At 47.3% G+C, this 19,254-nt stretch overlaps 1 protein-coding gene across 1 annotated transcript in view; it reads left to right on the forward strand.

Annotated features, from left to right (window-relative positions):
* ARID3B (AT-rich interaction domain 3B) overlaps nucleotides 1–19,254 on the forward strand; it is a 165,887-nt gene that overhangs the window by 69,523 nt on the left and 77,110 nt on the right. Inside the window, exon 4 of the mRNA XM_082252835.1 lies at nucleotides 13,881–13,953. Within this exon, the coding sequence (XP_082108961.1) occupies nucleotides 13,881–13,953 (73 nt within the window). The remainder of the gene's footprint in view (nucleotides 1–13,880; nucleotides 13,954–19,254) is intronic.

A 19,254-nucleotide genomic window follows, 5' to 3' on the forward strand; every position in this document is an offset into this window, starting at 1 on the left:
CTTCAATTCGCCATTACGGAGGATCATTACCAATTCGTGGCATTACCCTTTGGTCTCGCTTCGGCTCCGTGGGTTTTCACCAAGGTGCTTGCGCCGGTCCTGGCTTTGAGAGCCCAGGGCATCTCTGTCCTGGGGTATCTGGACGATATCTTGATTCGGTCTGCGACCAGTCAGGGCCTGGTGAACGACCTGTCCATCACGATGCAGACTCTACAGGAATTCGGTTGGACGATACATTTTCCAAAGTCAACGCTGTGTCCGTCGGCTCGTCTCCCCTACCTGGGGATGATCCTGGACTCTGTTCAAGCGAAGGTCTTCCTACCGGAAGACAAGCTTCGGACACTTCAGAACGAAGTCAGGTTAATCAGGGACAATCAGTGCTCGTCCCTCCGGACGTGTATGAGGTGCCTGGGGTTGATGGTCTCGGCTTTCGAGGCGATTCCCTTCGCCCAGTTTCACACGCGGGATCTTCAGGCGGAGATCCTGGCCAAGTGGGACGGGCGTCCGCAATCTCTGGATCTGCGGATTTCTTTGAGCCGCCTCACCCGAAGGGGTCTTTTATGGTGGCTCCAGTCCTCGGCGGTGTCGGGGGGGCAAGTCCTTTGTCGTGGACGGTAATCACCACGGATGCCAGCCTGTCGGGCTGGGGTGGTGTTCTGGGCGTTCTGTCCGCCCAGGGAACTTGGTCGGAGGAGGAATCCTCCCTTCCGATCAACATTCTGGAATTGCGGGCGATAAATCTCTGCCTTCTGCGTTGGACGGACAGGCTTCAGGGCCGTCCTGTTCAGGTGCAGATGGACAATGCCACAGCGGTGGCCTACATCAATCACCAAGGGGGCACCAGGAGTGCCCGAGCGGCTCGGGAAGTAGCCGACATTCTGTCTTGGGCCGAGATGCACGTCCCGGCGATATCTGCAGTTCACATTCCGGGGGTGGAGAACTGGCAGGCGGATTATCTGAGCCGCCAGACCCTGGACCGGGGGGAATGGTCCCTTCACCCGGATGTTTTTCAGATGTTGTGCCCGAAGTGGGGTTCCCCAGATGTGGACCTGTTCGCGTCTCGTCTAAACAACAAGGTGGAAAGGTTCGTGGCAAGGACGCGCGATCCTCGGACAGACGCCTCAGACGCGTTAGTGGCGCCCTGGCATCAGTATCGTCTGATGTATGCCTTTCCACCGATTCAGCTGCTGTCCAGGCTCCTTCGCAGGTTAGCCTCGGAACCGCACACGGTGATTCTGGTGGCGCCAGACTGGCCTCGCCGGTCTTGGTACGCAGACCTCGTGAATCTGGCGGTCGACGCTCCGTGGCGTCTGCCTCTTCGAGAAGATCTCCTGTCTCAAGGGCCGATATTCCATCCTGCTTTACAGTCGCTGGCTTTAACGGCCTGGCTGTTGAAAGCCAGGTCCTGAAGGATAGGGGTCTCTCCCCTGAGGTCATTCCCACTTTGATCAAGGCTAGAAAGGCCTCTTCGGGGAAGATTTACTACCGTACTTGGAAGGCGTATTTTGCCTGGTGTGAGTCCAGGGGGTTTTCTCCTCACTCATACTCGGTATCGAAGAGTGTTGGCTTTCCTTCAAACGGGCGTGGACCAGCGTTTGGCGTTGGCCACGATTAAGGGTCAGATTTCTGCGCTGGCCGTTCTTTCAACGCCCTGTGGCGTCTAATTCTTTGGTTAGCACCTTTGTTCAAGGGGTGCGACACTTGGCCCCTCCTCGGAGGGACCCTTTGCCTCCATTGGACTTGAACCTTGTTCTGTCCGTGTTGCAGCATGCTCCCTTTGAGAAGATCAGGGAGATCTCGTTGTCTCTGTTGTCCAAGAACGTTGCCTTTTTGGTGGCGATCACTTCGGCTCGCAGGGTATCGGAGCTGGCGGCCTTGTCCTGCAGCTCTCCCTACTTGGTGATTCACTTGGATAAGGTGGTCTTACGACCTAACCCTTCTTTTCTTCCGAAGAGGATCTTGGAATTTCACCTCAATGTGGACATTGTCTTACCTTCGCTTTGCGCGAAGCCTAATCATCCAAAGGAGGTGGCTTTGCATTCCTTGGATGTGGTTCGGGCGATCAGTTTACCTGTCGTCTACGAAATCCTTTGCAAGTCGGATTCTCTTTGTTCTTCCAGAGGGACCTCGGAAGGGCATGGCGGCGTCGGCTGCTACAATCGCCAAATGGATCAGACAGACCATTGTTCAAGCCTATGCTTTGAAGGGGAAGGTTCCTCCTTTCCCTGTGAAGGCGCACTCTACCAGATCTCTGAGTACGTCTTGGGCCTGTCATCATCGGGCTTCTGTGGCCCAGGTGTGTAAGGCTGCGACTTGGTCGTCCGTTCACACCTTCTCAAAATTTTACAAGGTGGATGTTCAGGCATCGGCAGATGCTTCCTTTGGCCGTAAAGTTCTTAGCGCGGCAGTGCCTTAGGGTCCCTTGTTTGGGTCCTTGGCTGTTGGGGTGTTTTTACCCCTAGGTTACTTGTTCTTCCTGGGTTGTTGCTTCTGTTGAGCACGTTTTTTCCTGCTGCCCAGTTGGTTCTCTTACTTTGGTAAGGTTCTTTTTTCTGATGTGGGTACTGCGTTGCTTTAGGCGCGGCTGCGTTTTTCCCACCCCTCATGTCTACACTGCTCTGGGACGTCCCCATTAGTGAAGATTATGAAGTGGCGGCGACTGTCGGAGGACGTAAGAGAAAACTGAATTTTTGTAAAATTCTACCGTAAAATTCCTTTCTCTGAGTCCTCCTACAGTCGCCGCCCCCGCCCCTCTTTTGGGGTTTGGTTAGGTACTCTACTGCTATGCTACTGAAACTGAGTTGAGAATGCAGGGAGATATTGACTGATATCACACCCCTAGGGGTGTGATATGCTAAAAGCTTTGATATTAACAAATCTTGTTGCCTAGCTACTCCTGCGGAGCAAAGGTCAATAACCCCATTAGTGAAGATTATGAAGTGGCGGCGACTGTCGGAGGACTCGGAGAAAGGAATTTTACGGTAAGATTTTACAAAAATTCAGTTTTCTCCAGACCTGAAGACAAGGCCCCTTCAGCCTGAAGGTGCCCCCTCACCTGTATCTGGGGTGGGGGGACGTCTTTGCCGGTTCCTGGACCTGTGGCTATCCTGGATACAAGACAAATGGGTTCATGTGGTCATACGGTCCGGGTACAAGATCTGAGTTCCGATCTGTCCCACCGGTAAGGCTCTTACTTACCAATGTGAGACTCTTTGGGGCGGTACAGGACCTGGTACCACAGGGAGTAATGTGTGCGGAACGTTTTCAGGGCTTTTATTCAAACCTGTTTACGGTCCACAGGAAGGAAGGCAATCCTGGACCTGAAGGCACTGAATTGCTTTGTGCGAGTTAAAAATTTAAGATTGAATCTGTTCGCACGGTGGTGGCTTCCCTACATCAGGGGGTTTTCCTGGCCTCCTTAGACATCAAAGATGCCTACCTTCACATCCCAATATGTGCAGGAAATCGACAGTTTCTGCGCTTTGCTGTGGGAGAGGATTATGATCAGTTTGCGGCGTTACCCTTTGGTCTCGCCTCTGCTCCTTGGGTCTTCACAAAGGTGTTGGCTCCGGTCCTGGCACTGTTACGACGGGGGGGGGGGGGGGTGTGTGTGTGTGTGTGTGTGTGTATCGGTCCTTGGTTACCTGTACTATCTGCTTCTCCATGCGGAGTCTCCCACGTGCTGGGGACATATTTGGAGATCACCATGAGAACTCTGGTGGAGTTTGGGTGGATTCTGAACCTTCAAAAGTCGTCCCTGGTCCCTTCCATGAGACTGGACTATCTGGGCCTGACTTTGGACTCTGCAGCCAGGGTGTTTCTTTCTCTGGAAAAACTCCAAAAACTACAGACTGCGATTCAGCTGTTGCTGTCCAGCAAATGGTCATCCCTTCGGACCTGTATGAGAGTTCTTGGATTAATGGTGTCGTCCTTCATGGCGATCCCCTTCGCTCAATTCCACACGAGAATCCTCCAGAAGGAGATCCTTCTCAAAGCAAAAATTCCCTGGACAGTCAGATCCTGCTGAGCCAGGTGAACAGGGAGTCCCTGATCTGGTGGCTTCGGTCCCCGATGCTCAAACGAGGGAAATCCTTCCTTCCTATATTTTGGACAATTGTCACCATGGATGCCAGTCTGTCCGGGTGGGTAGGGGTTCTCGTCAGGTTTTCTGCTCAAGGTGTCTGGTCCCTGGAAGAATCCAGGATAATGATAAATGTACTGGAGCTAAGATCGATCAGGCATTGCCTAGTCCACTGGACCGAATACCTTCAGGGTCGTCCAGTGGGTATTCATTCGGACAATGCCACGGCCGTGGCTTATGTCAATTACCAAGGGGGCACCAAAAATGTCCTTGCGGTCTTGGAAGTGGTGGGCATCCTCCAAAGGGTGGGACGCTTTGTTCCAGCTCTCTGCTGTTCACATTCCAGGAGAGGAAAATTGGCAGGCGGATTTCCTCAGTCAAAAGACCTTGGATCAAGCGGAATGGTCTCTCCATCTGGAGATGTTCCAGCAGTTGGGCATTCCAGATGTAGATCTGTTGGCGTCTCCGATCAACAAAAAAGTGCGAAGGTTTGTGGCCCGCTCCCGGGACCCTCTGGCACATGCCCCGGACACGCTGGTGGCCCCGTGGGGTCAGTATCGGCGGATGTAAGCCTTTCTGCCTCTCAAGTTGCTACCAAGACATCTTCACAGGATCAAGGTGGAAGGGATTCCGGTCACTCCTGTGGCTCCGGACTGGCCTCACCGAGCTTGGTATGCCGACCTGGTAAGGCTAGTCGCAGATGCTCCGTGGAGACTTCCTCTTAGGGAGGATCTACTGTCTCAAGGGCCAATCTTCCATCCTGCTTTACAGTCGCTGGCTTTGACTGCTTGGCTGTTGAAAGCCAGGTGCTAAAGGACAGGGGGTTTCTGCTTCAGTGATTCCTACTCTGCTCAAAGCGAGGAAATCTATTATCGTACATGGAAGTCGTATATTGCGTGGTGTGAGTCTCTTGGTTCCCCCTCGCTCTTAGTGGCTCGGATCTTGGCTTTCCTTCAATGGGGAGTGGATCAAAAGTTTTAGCCTTGAGTACTATCAAGGTGACGGTTTTTGCCTTGGAAATTTTCTTTCAAAGGCCACTAGCCGCCCATTCCCTGATGCGTAGCTTTATCCAGGGGATGAGACACTTGGCGCCTCCGGTGCAACCTTCGTTGCCACCTTGGGACCTTAATTTGGTTCTGTCAGTTCTCCAGAAACCTCCTTTTGAAAGTATTCGGGTGATTCCTCTGCTTACATTATCCCAGAAGATGGCCTTCTTAGTGGCTATTATTATTCTGTGCGTAGGGTGTCATAACTGGTGGAATTGTCCTGTCCTCCCTATCTGGTGGTTCACAGGGATAAAGTGGTACTTCGTCCAGGTCCTTCCTTTCGAAGGTGGTTTCCAGTTTTCACTTAAATGAGGACATTGTGTTACCCTCCTTGTGTTCTAAGCCTAAACATCCTAATGAAATTGCACTACATACTTTGAATGTGGTTCGGGTACTCGGGGTGTACTTGGCGACTATTGAGTTTTTTCGAAAGTCAGATTCGCTCTCTGTACTCACGGATGGCACAAAGAAAGGGCTTGCCTGCGCCTGCTGTGACTATTTCCAGATGGATTAGACAGTTGTGCAGGCTTATTCAATTAGGGGCAAGGTTCCACCTTTCCCTGTTAAGGCGCATTTTACTCAGGCGCTTAGTGCTTTCTGGACTTTTCGCCATCAGGCATCTGTGCTTCAGGTTTGCAAGGCGACTACCTGGTCGTCTGTTCACACTTTCACAAAGTTTTACAAGGTGGATGTGCTGGCATCTGCAGATGCCTCTTTTGGCCGCAAAGTTTTGCAGGTTGCCATTTTTAAGGGTGTTTTAGTCTCCCTTGAGGGTGTTTTTAAGGTTTAAGTCCTATATTGCCTTGTTGGCTACGATTTAGCCTTGGGGAATTATTTTTCAGCTGTTCCCACCCCTCATTTTTATGGCACTGCTTTGGGACGTCCCTACTGATATGAAGATCAGAGACTGCGTCCATCAATGAACGATAGAGAAAATTGGATTTTTGTCTTACCCTAAAATCCTTTTCTCTGAGTTCATTGACTGACACAGTACCCGCCCCTCTGTTGGAGTTGGGTTGGTATTTTCTCTGACACGGTTTTGATCCAAAACTGACCTCTTATAGCAGGGAGAGAGGATAATACCCTCTGGGACTGCCCATAGGCGTAGCCTGAACTTTATTCTGTTTAGTGTCCTCCTCCTGTAGGGGGCAGTATAACCCTACTTATATGAAGATCAAAGACTGTCCATCAATGAACTCCGAGAAAAGGATTTTACGGTAAGTCCAAAATCCAATTTTTTTCTATGCTGGGATCACCATTGAGGTATTTGTAAATCGTTATCATGTCCCCTCTCAGGCGTCTCCTCTCCAAGGAGAATAAATTAAGCGATTGTAATCGCTCCCCGTAATTAAGGTCTTACAATCCCCTAATTAGTTTTGTTGCCCTTCTTTGGACTCTCTCCAGTTCCAGCACATCCCTTCTGAGGATTGGCGACCAGAACTGGGCAGAATACTCCAGATATGTGCGGACCAGGGTTTTATAAAATGGCAGGATTTGAGCATTATCTCTGAAATATATCCCCTTCCTTATGCATGCTAATATTCTGCTGGCTTTTGCAGCTGTAGCTTGACATTGCTTAGTCTATCTTCTACTAGAACCCCCCAAATACTTCTCCATCCTGGATTCCCCCAGAGGTTTCCTCTCCTAGAGCATAATTTGCATTTGTTTTTTGCCCCCCTAAGTGCAATACCTTACATTTCTCTACATTAAACCTCATTTGCCATGTAGTTGCCTACTCTGTTATTTTGTTCAGGTCATTCTGTAAGATTTCTATATCTTGATGAGAAGTTATTGCCCTGCCTATTTTTGTCATCCGTGAAAATTGAGATTGAGCTAATGATTCCGTCCTCTGTTTTTGATGAATAAATTGAACAAAATTGTTCCCAGGACTCAGCCTTGGGGGGACCCCCACTTACCACTCCAGACCAGTTTGAGTACGTGTTATCACCAGCCTTTGGACACGCCCATGTAACCAGTTATCGATCCAAGAACAAACCTTGTGGTCGATGCCTGCAGACCTTGGGTCTCCCACCGCATTCCTATTGTAGGTTATCTGGACAACCTCATGTTGAGGGAACAGTTGGCACATATTCTGGTTGACAACATAACCCCAAGCGTCTGGACTTTACAGAAGTTTGGCATGATCCTAAACCTTTCGAATTGGCACTTTAGCTCTAGAGCAGATTTATTGCTTAGAATATTAGGGTCTTATCCCAAACATGGCTCAAGTTATGCTATTTCTTCCCCTCCCAGGCTCAGACTATTAACTTCAGAAGTGATATCACTGTTTGCTTCTGCATGACTTCATTTAAGGCAGGGTAATTTGCCCAGTTTGACTCCAGACCCCTACAAAGCAATATCCTGTCATTATGGGACAGGTCATTCCAATGCTTAGATAGTCCAATTGGTCTGACCCCAAAGACAGTTGTCCCTTGCTGGTTGGCTCAAGAATCAAGTTCTGAAGTGGAGGTAGTTCTTCCTACTTTTTACATAAATGTTATCGATTTCCATTAGCATTTTACAAAAACAGCGGCAGTTGAGATGTACAAACAAGTGGAGCTATTAAACAGATGTCCAAAACCGGTGTAGTTGGACATTAGAAGGGCAGCATTCAGTGACTATCGGAAAAAATATGTAGGGTAAATCCTTTATTTTAATATCTTGGAAGATTGGATATGAAGAGTAGAGGTGCACCAAATTTTGGTGCTGAAAATGAGGTACAAGAAAAATGTATCCCTTTTAAATTCTATGTTCAGTGAATCCGGAAAGTATTCACAGTTCACTTTTTCCACATTATATGTTACAGCCTTATTCCAAAATAAATTACATTCATTATTTTTCACTACAAACAATACCCCATAATGACAACTTGAAAGAAGTTTGTTTGAAATCTTTGCAAATTTAAAAACAAAGAATCATGTACATAAGTATTCACAGCCTTTGCTATTACACCCAAAATTGAGCTCAGGTGCACCCTGATTCAACTGATCATCTTAGAGATGCTTCTACAACTTGATTGGAGTCCCCCTGTGGTAAACTCAGTTGATTGGACATGATTTGGAAAGGCGCTCACACGTCTATATAAGGTCCCACAGTTAACAGGGCTTTTCAGAGCTAAAATCAAGCCATGAAGTCCAAAGAATTGTCTGTAGACCTCAGAGACAGTATTGTAACGAGGCACAGATCAGGGGAAGGGTGCAGAAAAATGTCTGCAGTATTGAAGGTACCAATGAGCACAGTGGCCTCCATCACCTGTAAATGGGAGATGTTTGGAACCACCAGGACTCTTGCTAGAGTGGGCACTCGGCCAAACTAAGGGAGATGAGCAAGAACTCAATGGTCACTCTGACAGAGCTCCAGCGTTTCTCTGGAGAGAGGAGAACCTTCCAGAAGAACAACCATCTCTGCAGCACTCCACCAATCAGGGCTGTGTGGTAGAGTGGCCAGATGGAAGCCACTACTCAGTAAAAGGCACATGGCAGCCCACCTGGAGTTTGCCAAAAGGCACCTGAAGGACTCTTAGACCACGCTAAACAAAATTCTCTGGTCTGCTGAAACAGATTGAACCTTTTAGCCGGAATGACAAGTGTCATGTTTGGAGGAAACCAGGCACCACTCATCACCTGGCCAATACCATCCCTACAGAGAAGCATGGCGGTGGCAGCCGCACGCTGTGGGGATGTTTTTCAGCAGTAGGAACAAGGAAACTAGTCAGGATTGAGAGAAAGATAAATGCAGCAATGTAAAGAGACCTCCTTGACAACCTGCTCCAGAGCACTTTGGACTTCAGATTGAGGCGAAGGTTCATCTTCCAACAGGACAAAGACCCTAAGCACACAGCCAAGAAAACAAGAGTAGCTACAGTACAACTCTGTAAATGTCCTTGAGTGGCCCAGCCAGAGCCCATACTTAAAACTGATTTGAATATCTCTGGAGAGATCTAAAAATGTCTGTTCACCGACGCTCCCCATCCAACCTGATGGAGCTTGAGAGGTCCTGCAAAGAATGGGCGAAACTGCCCAAAAATAGGTGTGCCATGCTTGTAGCATCATACTCAAAAAGACGAGGCTGTAATTGGTGCCAAAGGTGCTTCAACTAAGTATTGGGCAATGGCTGTGAATACTTATGTACATGTATTAAAAAAAAAAAAAAAAATCACATTTGTAAAGATTTCAAACTTCTTTCACATTGTTATTATGGGGTATTGTTTGTAGAATTTTGAGTAAAATAATGAATTTAATCCATTTTGGAATAAAGCTGTAACATAACAAAATGTGAAAAAAGTGAAGCGTTGTGAATTCTTTGCGGATTCACTGTATGTCTTCACACTGGTCTGCTGCGCTTCTGTTGTGGTATTAAAAATCCTGCTTGCTGCATTTTTAGTAGGTTAAAAAACCTGCACCAAAAACGCACCTTGTTGAGATGCATTGAAAACGCAGCAAGAACACATCTATAACACACCCATGTTACATTTTTTGAGACTGCATTCACACCTCTGCATTTTTAACTGTGGGCAGATATTCTGCCCGCAATTTCAAAGCGCCGAGGTATGAATGCAGCCAAAGTCACATGACTGATGAAAAACAAACCATGAGCACAGTAAAATCATGGTAAAATCGCAGCAAAATTGCATGAATTTTTAGCGCCATTATTGGCACCTTTCTGTCCATCAGCAAAATGCATAGAACACCATTTTCAGCCACCGAAATGTCGGTGCATCTGAGTCTTTCTCCCAATCAGGCAGTCTCTTTTGGTCTGGGTTCAGTCAGACAACACCAAGGCAGTGGGATAATTAGTCAGAAGGGAACTAGAGGTCTTGTGCCATGGCAAGGGAGATGGAATAGAACCTGTCCTGGGCAGAACATTACATTCCAGCTGTGTCTGCAGCTTAAATGTCAGGTGTAGAGTACTAACAAGCATATTTATTCAACTGGCATCGCCTAGACCTAGCAGAGTGGTCCCTACACCTGGAGGTGTTCTAGGACCTTTGTCACAGGTGGGAGATGCCTGATGTAGACCTCCTAGTTTCCAGGTTCAACAAGAAACTGGGCAAGTTTATCTACAGTTACAGGGGTTCTCTAGTGTCTTTGGAATCAGTACAACCTGATCTACTCCTTTCATCCCCTAAAACTTTCCTCAACTGCATAGCAAGATCAAGATGGAGGGCGTTCTGGAGATCTTCAGTTTTGGTCTGACCCAGGTGGATGTGCGTTTCTGACCTGATCAGACTCCTGGCAGAAACTTTCAGATCACATGGATCTTCTGTCTCAAGGACCAGCTTACCAACCTGTGGTTGCTAGTTTTAATGGCTTGTCTGAAGTACAGATTCTCAGGGACAGCAGCATCTTTGAATCAGTGAATTTCCTGCAAGGCCCCTAACTGCAGATTAAAGGCATACCGTGCTAGACTAGGTGCAAGGCAAGTAACATTCATCCGAAAAATTTCTACATGGCATGAATCTTGCATAGTTAGCCTGGTTGAAAAAAAGACACAAGTCCGTCTAGTTCAGTGGTTCTCAAATCTTGTCCTCGAGAGCCACCAACAGGCTAGGTTTGCAAGATAACTGAAATACATCACAGGTGATATAATTTGCTGCTCAGTGATTGCAGTATTCTAGTCTACATCTCCCCACTTCTCTAACCGCTTCAGATTTACTGCTGCAGGCTGGCCCTCCTGCACGAAACGACGCAGGTCTACGTCGGTCACGCGCCTGCAGCTGGGGGGCGGCGCACTCCCGCCCCGACTCGGCAGCGGGGACTCTGATGCATGGGGCAGGCGGCTCCGATTGCCACCTGGCACCCGCAATCGCTCCTCGCTGAGAGACATTCTCTCTGGAATGATCAGAGCTCCTGTGATCCTTCTATATAGGATCACAGGTCTCTGATCATTTCACAAGCCCCTGGGTACACATTTAACCCCTTGATTACCCACAGTGTTAACCCCTTCCCTGCCAGTGTCATTACAGTAACAGTGCATATTTTTAGCACTGATTACTGTAGTAATGTCACTGGTCCCTCAAAGTGTCAAAAATATCAGGGGCCCGATCTGTCCGCCGCAATGTCACAGTCCTGCTAAAAATTGCAGATTGCCGCCATTAGTAGTAAAAATTTACTAGTAAACTGAGCTGTGCATGCGCAGCTCTGAAATGTACAATTTGTTCATGGTAGCTGGCAGAGGAAGAGATTTTGACAGTCCCTTTTGTCATACATCTTGGCTGCTGGTTACAAAAAAAAATAAAACTTCAGTTACACTGAACATTGGTCAATTCATTAGCGCTTTATATCTAGTCATAATAGTTAAGAGTTCACCTTTACCAAAAAACTGCTTATGCAGATAAGAGGTAGAAAAAATCTATAGAAATCTCTAGAAAAAAAAATAAATAAAACTATGCGGCTTTTCCTAAAGTTGAGTAAGGCCCTTTTCACACTTGTTCAACTTGTCCTGTGATTTGGGACTTCAAAGTCGCATGACAAGTCGTACTCCATGATTTCCAATGAGTACCATTCATAGCTGTGCGACTTCCAAGTTGCAACAACTTCAAAGCAGTCCCTGCAATACTTTGATCTGACTTTGATGCGTTTTGAGGTCCATAGACATAGGCATTGCTTTAAATCCAGTCAAAATTGCAGCGAAATCGCTCAGCTGTTAAATCGCACAAGTGTGAAAGGGCCCTGGGCCTAAAGGCAGTTAAACACTTATGCACTGCAGTTTCGCCTCATCGTTGGTGCAACCCAGTTTACCTATTTTTGTGCAATTTCCCCATGACTTCTATACCAAAAGGTACAAAAATGTGCCCAAAAAGTGGGATGTAAATAGGAGTCTATGGGAAACTGCCAGTAACCCACAGAAAAAGCATAGGTACACTGTGCTGCACCCGCGGCCTCATGCGCACAGGCATTTTTACAGCTGCTTTTACTAGCCTCAGACATTTTTTTGCAGCTTAAAAATGCCTCTCCATGTTCTGTGTCTGTGCGCATTAGGAGCTGTAAGTGGCATAGGCCTGTTCAAGTTGCAAAAAAACCCAGGGCCAGCGCATTCTGAAGACTAGCGTTACAGCTGTATAAACGTCTGGCGTGGCTAAACGCTGAATACAGTGTGTTCTGTGGGGGGAGGGGGGGAGGAGTTCTTTGCGCTCCCCACCCCACAGCATCTTGTCCCCATGTTGGAGGGAAAAGGGCCTCTTCCTGACAACCCTGGGTGGCGGTTGTTGGGGTCTGAAGTGGGCTTATTGGAATCTAGAAGCCCCTTTTGACAAAAGGGGGGGTCCCCAGATCCTTGCGCACCCTGTCCCCATACCCCTACCAATTCACTCAAAAAAAAAGCAGTCTAATATAAATAAAAACAGGAGATGGTTTTTGACAAGTCCTTTATAAAAATGAAGAATATCCCCCGTCATGGCTCCAACATGTCCGGTGATCTCTCTGCCCGCAGACCCCCACAACCACCGCCCAGGGTTGTTGGGATAAGGCCCTTGCTGCATGCTCGGATAAGGGTCTGGTGTGGATTTTTTTGGGGGGCCCGACGCATTTATTTATTTTTGGCATGGGCTTTCAACGTAACATCCATACCATCTGTTTCCCCCCCCCCCCTGTTCTTTGGCGTGGGGTGCCCTTTCAAGATCCATACCAGACTCAAGGGGCCTGGTATGGATCTGGCGGCGGGCAGGGCATGCGCCGCCCATGCTGGTGTAAAAAAAAAACAAAAAAAAAACTTTTCGGCGTGGGATTCCCCTTCAAGAGCCTCGGAGCACAAATCGCATGCCACAAGATCATTACGACTTGGATGCGACATCCATTCAAATGAATGGGCTGAAAATCAAATCAGTTAGGACGGCTCTCAAAGGGAACCATTAATTTTGACATGTCATGCTACTTGTGCTCTGTATTTGGGATTGGAAAATAGAAGAGGCAGAGAAAAGCTGCCAACACGGCTAAACGCACATTAGCGCCAATGCAAAAAGCTACTAAATCCCATGTGAGGGGCTTGAGTCAGAGGTAGAGCTCTTCAGTCAACACCTTTCTGATTTCCAGAGCTTTAGGTCTGACTCTGCATTGGTCCTCTGCAGGGAGACTAACTTCCACTCAGGGAGCACGGGTGCTTTACTGCATGCTGGTAGGAGACCAACTTTTCTACTCGGGCTGTGGCTGGATTCTAAAGAAAATAAACCGCAAGGCCTCTTTCACATATGCAGACCATTCATTTCATCAGTTCAGTCACGTTTTTGTTTTTGTTTTTTTTTTAAAGAATAAAATGGATGAAGTTTACATCAGTTTTTCTTAAGTTTCTTTCTCATCAGCTGCTCTTCAGTTTCTTATTAGTTCTTACATCCTTTTTTTTTGCATTCACTACTAATGTGAAAACGAACAGTTTGTCTGTTTACATTGTTTTTTCGTCTGTTACGTTTTTTTAACGGAATAAAAATAGGGCTGTGATCCGTTCAAAAAACTGATGTTTACGGATGCAAACTGATATATTTAGATGATCATCTGTTTACATCCCTACATCCATAGAGATGCATTGATGTCCATTTTTCATCCATCAACAGATGTATGAAAAACAGATGGATGAAAAGCAGACAAACTGTCCGCATGTGTGAAAGGGGCCTAAGACTTTGCACCCCTTATTGTTTTCATGCACCTGGAATGTATTTATAAATTTGGGCTGTTAAGGTGTCAATTTACAGATATTGTTTGCATGTTAGTTTTGGTTGTGTATCACATTTTATCTAATATATTTATTTTTTTATATTGCAGCTTTATGAACTCGACAGTGACCCAAAGAGGAAAGAATTCCTCGATGACCTGTTTGTATTTATGCAAAAGAAAGGTGAGGTAGTGAATTATGACACTGCACCTTCTCTTTCTTTCTATCGTTCTTTTTCCACCTGTTGACTGTCTATAGCGGATCTTTCATTTATTAAAAATACTTTAACCACTTGACCCTGGAAGATTTACACTGGCCTTTGAAGGGGTTAACATCAGGGGCAATCAAAGGGTTAACTGTGTGCCTTGCCAGTGTTGTTACTATGCTGTGTGAGGTGCTTTTACTAGGGAAAGAGATGGAATTTGTTTAACTCAATCCCTTCCCCTCTGTCAGGACAACGATCTGCCTTGTTTAAATTGGCGGATTGTAGTTCTCTCTCTGCCCGGTAATTGGCGGATGCCGGCTGACATAAAGTACCCAGCACCAGCTGATTGGCTTCCCTTGAGTGTAATGACAGCGGAAGCGAGCTGCCGGGGGTGCGCATGCGCGCGCCCTACTGGGAAGTGTCGAATTGAGTGTATATACGTGTTCTGGTGCACAGCTGCTGCCATGTAGCAGTAAAACTGCTATAGGGCAGACGGGAAGTGGTTAAGATATATAGGGCTATTTTTTCATACTGGACGGTAGGGAATGGGCTCAGGTGCATTCAGAGCGTTGTCCCAACCCACCTGAGCAATCCCACCAGGAAGCCCTCCTGCACTCCGCCAATCATAGGCAGTGAGGCATTTCCTGGGCTGCAGCTGCACATACACATGCTGCCTATGTTTGGCGGTGATGTGCAGCTGCTGGCCCGGGAAATGCCTCACTGCCTATGATTGGCGGAGTGCAGGAGGGCTTCCTGGTGGGATTGCTCAGGTAGGTTAGGACTACGATCTGACACACCTGAGCCCATCCCTACTGGACAGCTTAATGCACTGGTGGGTTTCAAAAGAAGGCACTACATCAAATAGTATGCACTCGATTATATGCATCTGATATTGATCATTTTTCTCCATTTCCATTGTCTGCTATCCTGCCCTCTCTGGATCATTTCTTCTCCATTTTCATTGATTCCCACCCTTCTCTCCTCTCTGGATCATTGGCCTCCGTTTCCATCCATGCCGTCGCTCCTCTGTTGCCTTCCTTTATTTTTTTCCCACACACATTCTGCTTCTCCGTGTAAACATTCTCCTCCACTTCCATCCATGCCCCTGACCTCTCTGGTAATTTTCCTCCTTTTCTATCTGTTTCCACTAGGGATCGACCGATATTGTTTCAGGGCCGATACCGATTTTCCAGCCACCCTTCAGGCCGATTGCCGATATTAGGTGCCGATATTCTGCAAATTTAAAGTTTTTATTTTTACACTGTCCTTTTAATTTTTTATTGTTTTTGAATCACTTTTTTATTGCGGTCACAAGGAATGTAAACATCCCTTGTGACAGTAATTGGCAGTGGCAGGTACTCTTTATGGAGGGATCTGGGATCTGTAAGACCCCAAAACCCTCCTCTGCACTTAAAAAGCATTCAAAACGCCAAGTTTGGCTGTTTTTGAATACTGTCTTTTTTTTTTTTTTCAAATATGGCGCCTTTAAGGCTCCAGTAACCGGAAGTGATGTTATGACATTGCTTCCAACTTAATACATTGAAGACCTGATCAAGGACGATTCTAGCTTTGTTCAGGTCTTCGGCCAGCCGGCTTACGTGCTGGCTGGTCGCTCAGGCCTCTCGGTGGGGCGGGAGACCTAGGCGGTGTGGCAGAACGCGGCGGGAAAGGGGGAAATCCTTAATGCATAGCCTTTTTTTCTATCAAACCACAGGATCTCATTTTTTGGAAGCCATTTGAATCCTGGAAGGAGCTGGTGTGCAGTCAGGTGGTAGAACAAGAATTGGGCACTTCGCTTGTGGAGTGTTATCTCCGCTTATTTGCATATGTGGACTTTTTTTTTTTATTGCACTTTGTATAATTTTAAAGCACGATTGTATTGTGCACTACAAAAGTATATGTATGAATGAAGCCTTTGATATATCTAAGGAGTTTTGTGCTTCTGGTGTATTAAAATAATTGTGCAAAATCATATACAAAATGTAAGACACACTTTGCATATTTAGATGCAAATTTGTTGTGGGTTCTCATGAATTTGTCTCTTGATATATTTTTAAAGGGACAGCGCAACTCATTTTTTATTCACTTTGGATTTGTTGTATTATGGCAAATACTGAGTGCAGCTGTCCAATTTTCTTTATGTAAGTGCAGAGCTTTCTTTGGGTATAGTCCTTGTGGCGAGGTCTGTTCTCCCTGCTGTATCCCAATGTTGCTTTGGCAGTATGGGGTGCTTGTTTGCCCACTGCTATGTGTGTTTGGTAGGGGGTTCTTCTTGCAGGTTGATTCTGTTACCACCTCTAGGTCAGTAGCAGTTCCTCTTTTCTTTTGAGAATTTCATCTTTTCTGGTTCAGATTTGGGGATTGACCTTCACGGTTGTTGCAGATAGGCCACAGGTTTTCTCTTGGATGCACCAGTGGCTGCTACCCAGTCCTTAGTTATACTGCTTTTGGATGTTCCTGACTTTCAAAGTTTCTGATTTCTTGTGTCCCATCAATGGGCTAGAAAGAAAACTACAATTTTTGCTCAACCAATGATCTCCAACAAAGACTTTATGGCAAGAATAAATGTTTTCTCTTTTGTTAATTGAAGGACACAGCGACATATCTCCATTAGTCAAATGGGTTATGCTGCGCTTCCTAGGAGTAGGACACTAGGCGGAAAAGGGTTAACAAAGTTAACAGAACTTTCTCTAGCGCTCATCGACAGACGTAGTCCTCGGTGATACACCACCTTCGGGTTATGTTACCTCCGCAGGAGCAGGACTAGACAGGAAATTAAAAGGCTCTGGCCACACCCTAGGGGCAGTCCCAGAGGGTATATCCTCTCTCTCTCTGCCTCAGCAAATCAGTTATTTTCTGTCTAGTTAGGAGTAAGGACCTAGATACCTTGCTGGGATCTTAGGTCCTGGCAAGAATTTTTTTCTAAAAGGATTTTTAGACAGCTTTTTTTTCTCCAGTGTTCCTGTGAGATCTTCAAGCAAGAAAGCTGAACTGGGCGACGGGCTGGATGTTGAGATCCGGTGGTCACCCCAGTTCAGCCTACGAGCGCGTGCAGGCCATAGCTCCGCGCTGGGTCGGCCGCGACAAAGTCCCATTAAAAGGACTGAACCCGCGAGTTAAACGTCTCGCTGAAACGCCAAAGACCATGAGTCACGGCGTCCGTATCGGTCGACAGCCCTCCCGCCCCGGTGGAGAGGGGTACTGTCAGGAGTTGGTGCCCGCCTGGTTCCGGTATGGTGAGTAGTATGTTCCCCCTTTTTCCCTGACGGGTTTTGTGGTGAACGCGGGCCCCTCTCTGTATGGTAAGAAAGAGTTCTTTCTATCCTATAACATGTCACAAATCCTCCTACTTTGAGTGTGATTTTATGTGTGCAAAAAGCCAGGAGGCTTGGTTTGGGAGCTAACAATCTATTGTATACATGTTTTAAAGATGTAATCTGTGGCATTCTGGGAATCTTATGGGTTAAGTATAAGCTACCTACCAGTCAGAAGCCACGGACATGACATGTAGACTGCCTTCCAAATCAGATCTCCAGCTATTAGCAGGCCTCCCGAACGGCCATGCGGTCCGCCAGGGCCGGTACCGCCAGCCACGCCATATCCCCATGCAGAGAGAGTGTTGTGTGCCCTGCAGCACACCGCTAGTCAGCACAGGCCGCCACCATTTTTTTTGCTGGATCGCACGAGCCGCCATTTTGGCGTAGCCTCGTGTCTCCAGCATGGGGGCGGCCATGTTTGAGGTGATCCTACACCTCGTGGAGCTTGGGGGAGGCGCTGGAAGGCGTGCAGAGGGGCGGAGCCGCCTCCCTTCTTCCTGGGCAGCCAGCCAAAAGACTTCCTGTTTGTCAGGACAGCGCTGTAAGCTGTTGCAGTTTAACTCTGAGCATCAAGTGGTGAGCCTGGGGGTCTATCTCTCTCTCTCTCGATCGATAGGGATCCCTAGCAGGTAACACTAAGGGGCTTTTTGTGGCGCTGGGGGTCAGAAGAAAAAAAAAAAAAAAAAAGTTTTTTTCTTTTGAATTATATTATCCAGGAAGTAACTGGAGTTATCATGGACCCTGCCACACATATTCCCCCACCTGTTTCCCTCGAGGGGGCCTCGGGACCCGCCGGTGCACAGAGTATAGAATCATTTACAGCAATCTTGGAGTCTATGGTGGCTCGGGTGGAGGCGGCCTGTCAGGGACGGGGGTCAAGGAAGCGACCCCCGCCTACCCCTATACCATCTGACACCTCTGACTCAGATTCAGAGATGGTCACGGCAGTTGCAGGTTCCTCTGCAAGGGCTGTTATCCCAGGTAAAGCCCCCTCAGACAGTGAGGAGGACGCTTCTTCTCCTGCTATAATTCAGGAAGAAGCATTGGTGGACGCACTAGTTGTGGCAGTGCAAGAAACCTTAAAACTTGAGGCTTTACCGGCAGAGGCAACTGAAACAGAGAGGCCTTTCGGTACTAATAAGCCCATCAAGACGGCGAAGGCTTTTCCTGTACCTAAATGTTTTGGTAATCAGATTAAAGGAGAATGGGAGCATTCTAAACGTACCTTTACTATTTCCAAACGTATTGCTAGACGCTATCCGTTTGAGGAATCCATCATTAAGAAATGGACGGTACCACCAGTCGTGGATCCGCCTATTTCCAGGCTGAATAAAGCCACGGTTATTCCAGTGGAGGACACTTCGTCCTTTAAGGATCCGGTGGATCGAAAGATAGAAGCAGAGTCCCGCACTATCTTTTCTCTGATAGGGTCAGCATTTAGACCAGTAATTGTTATTGGTCTAGTTTCCCAGACACTTACGGAATGGGCGAAAATGGTACGCCAAGATCTTAGGGGAAAAGATATTCCCCAGGAGACATCTGATTTGATGGAACAGATCATACAAGGGCTACGGTTTATCTGTGACGCAGCCTTGGACACAACTCCCTTATTAGGGCATGCATCTAAGTTAGCAGTGATCCTCAGACGTGTGCTGTGGTTAAAATGCTGGTCAGCTGACCTAGGTTCCAAAAAGACCTTGACCAATCTCCCTTTTCAGGGGAATCGTCTATTTGGGGCCAACCTAGATGAAATCATTAAGGATGCCACTGGGGGCAAGAGCACTTTCTTGCCACAGGCTGCAAAAACTAAGGGACCTCGCAACAAGCGAGGACCTTTCTTTACCGCCCATAAAGGGCGCCCGGCTGGTACTAGCGGGAAAGGCAAGACTCCTCCAGGAGGATTCAAGAAGGGCTGGTCGGACAAGCAGAGGACCAACCCAGCCAAACCCGAAGCAAAGGAGT

Source organism: Pelophylax lessonae (genome assembly GCF_965119305.1).
Source record: "Pelophylax lessonae genome assembly, chromosome: 4".
In the NCBI taxonomy this organism is placed as follows: Eukaryota; Metazoa; Chordata; class Amphibia; order Anura; family Ranidae; genus Pelophylax; species Pelophylax lessonae.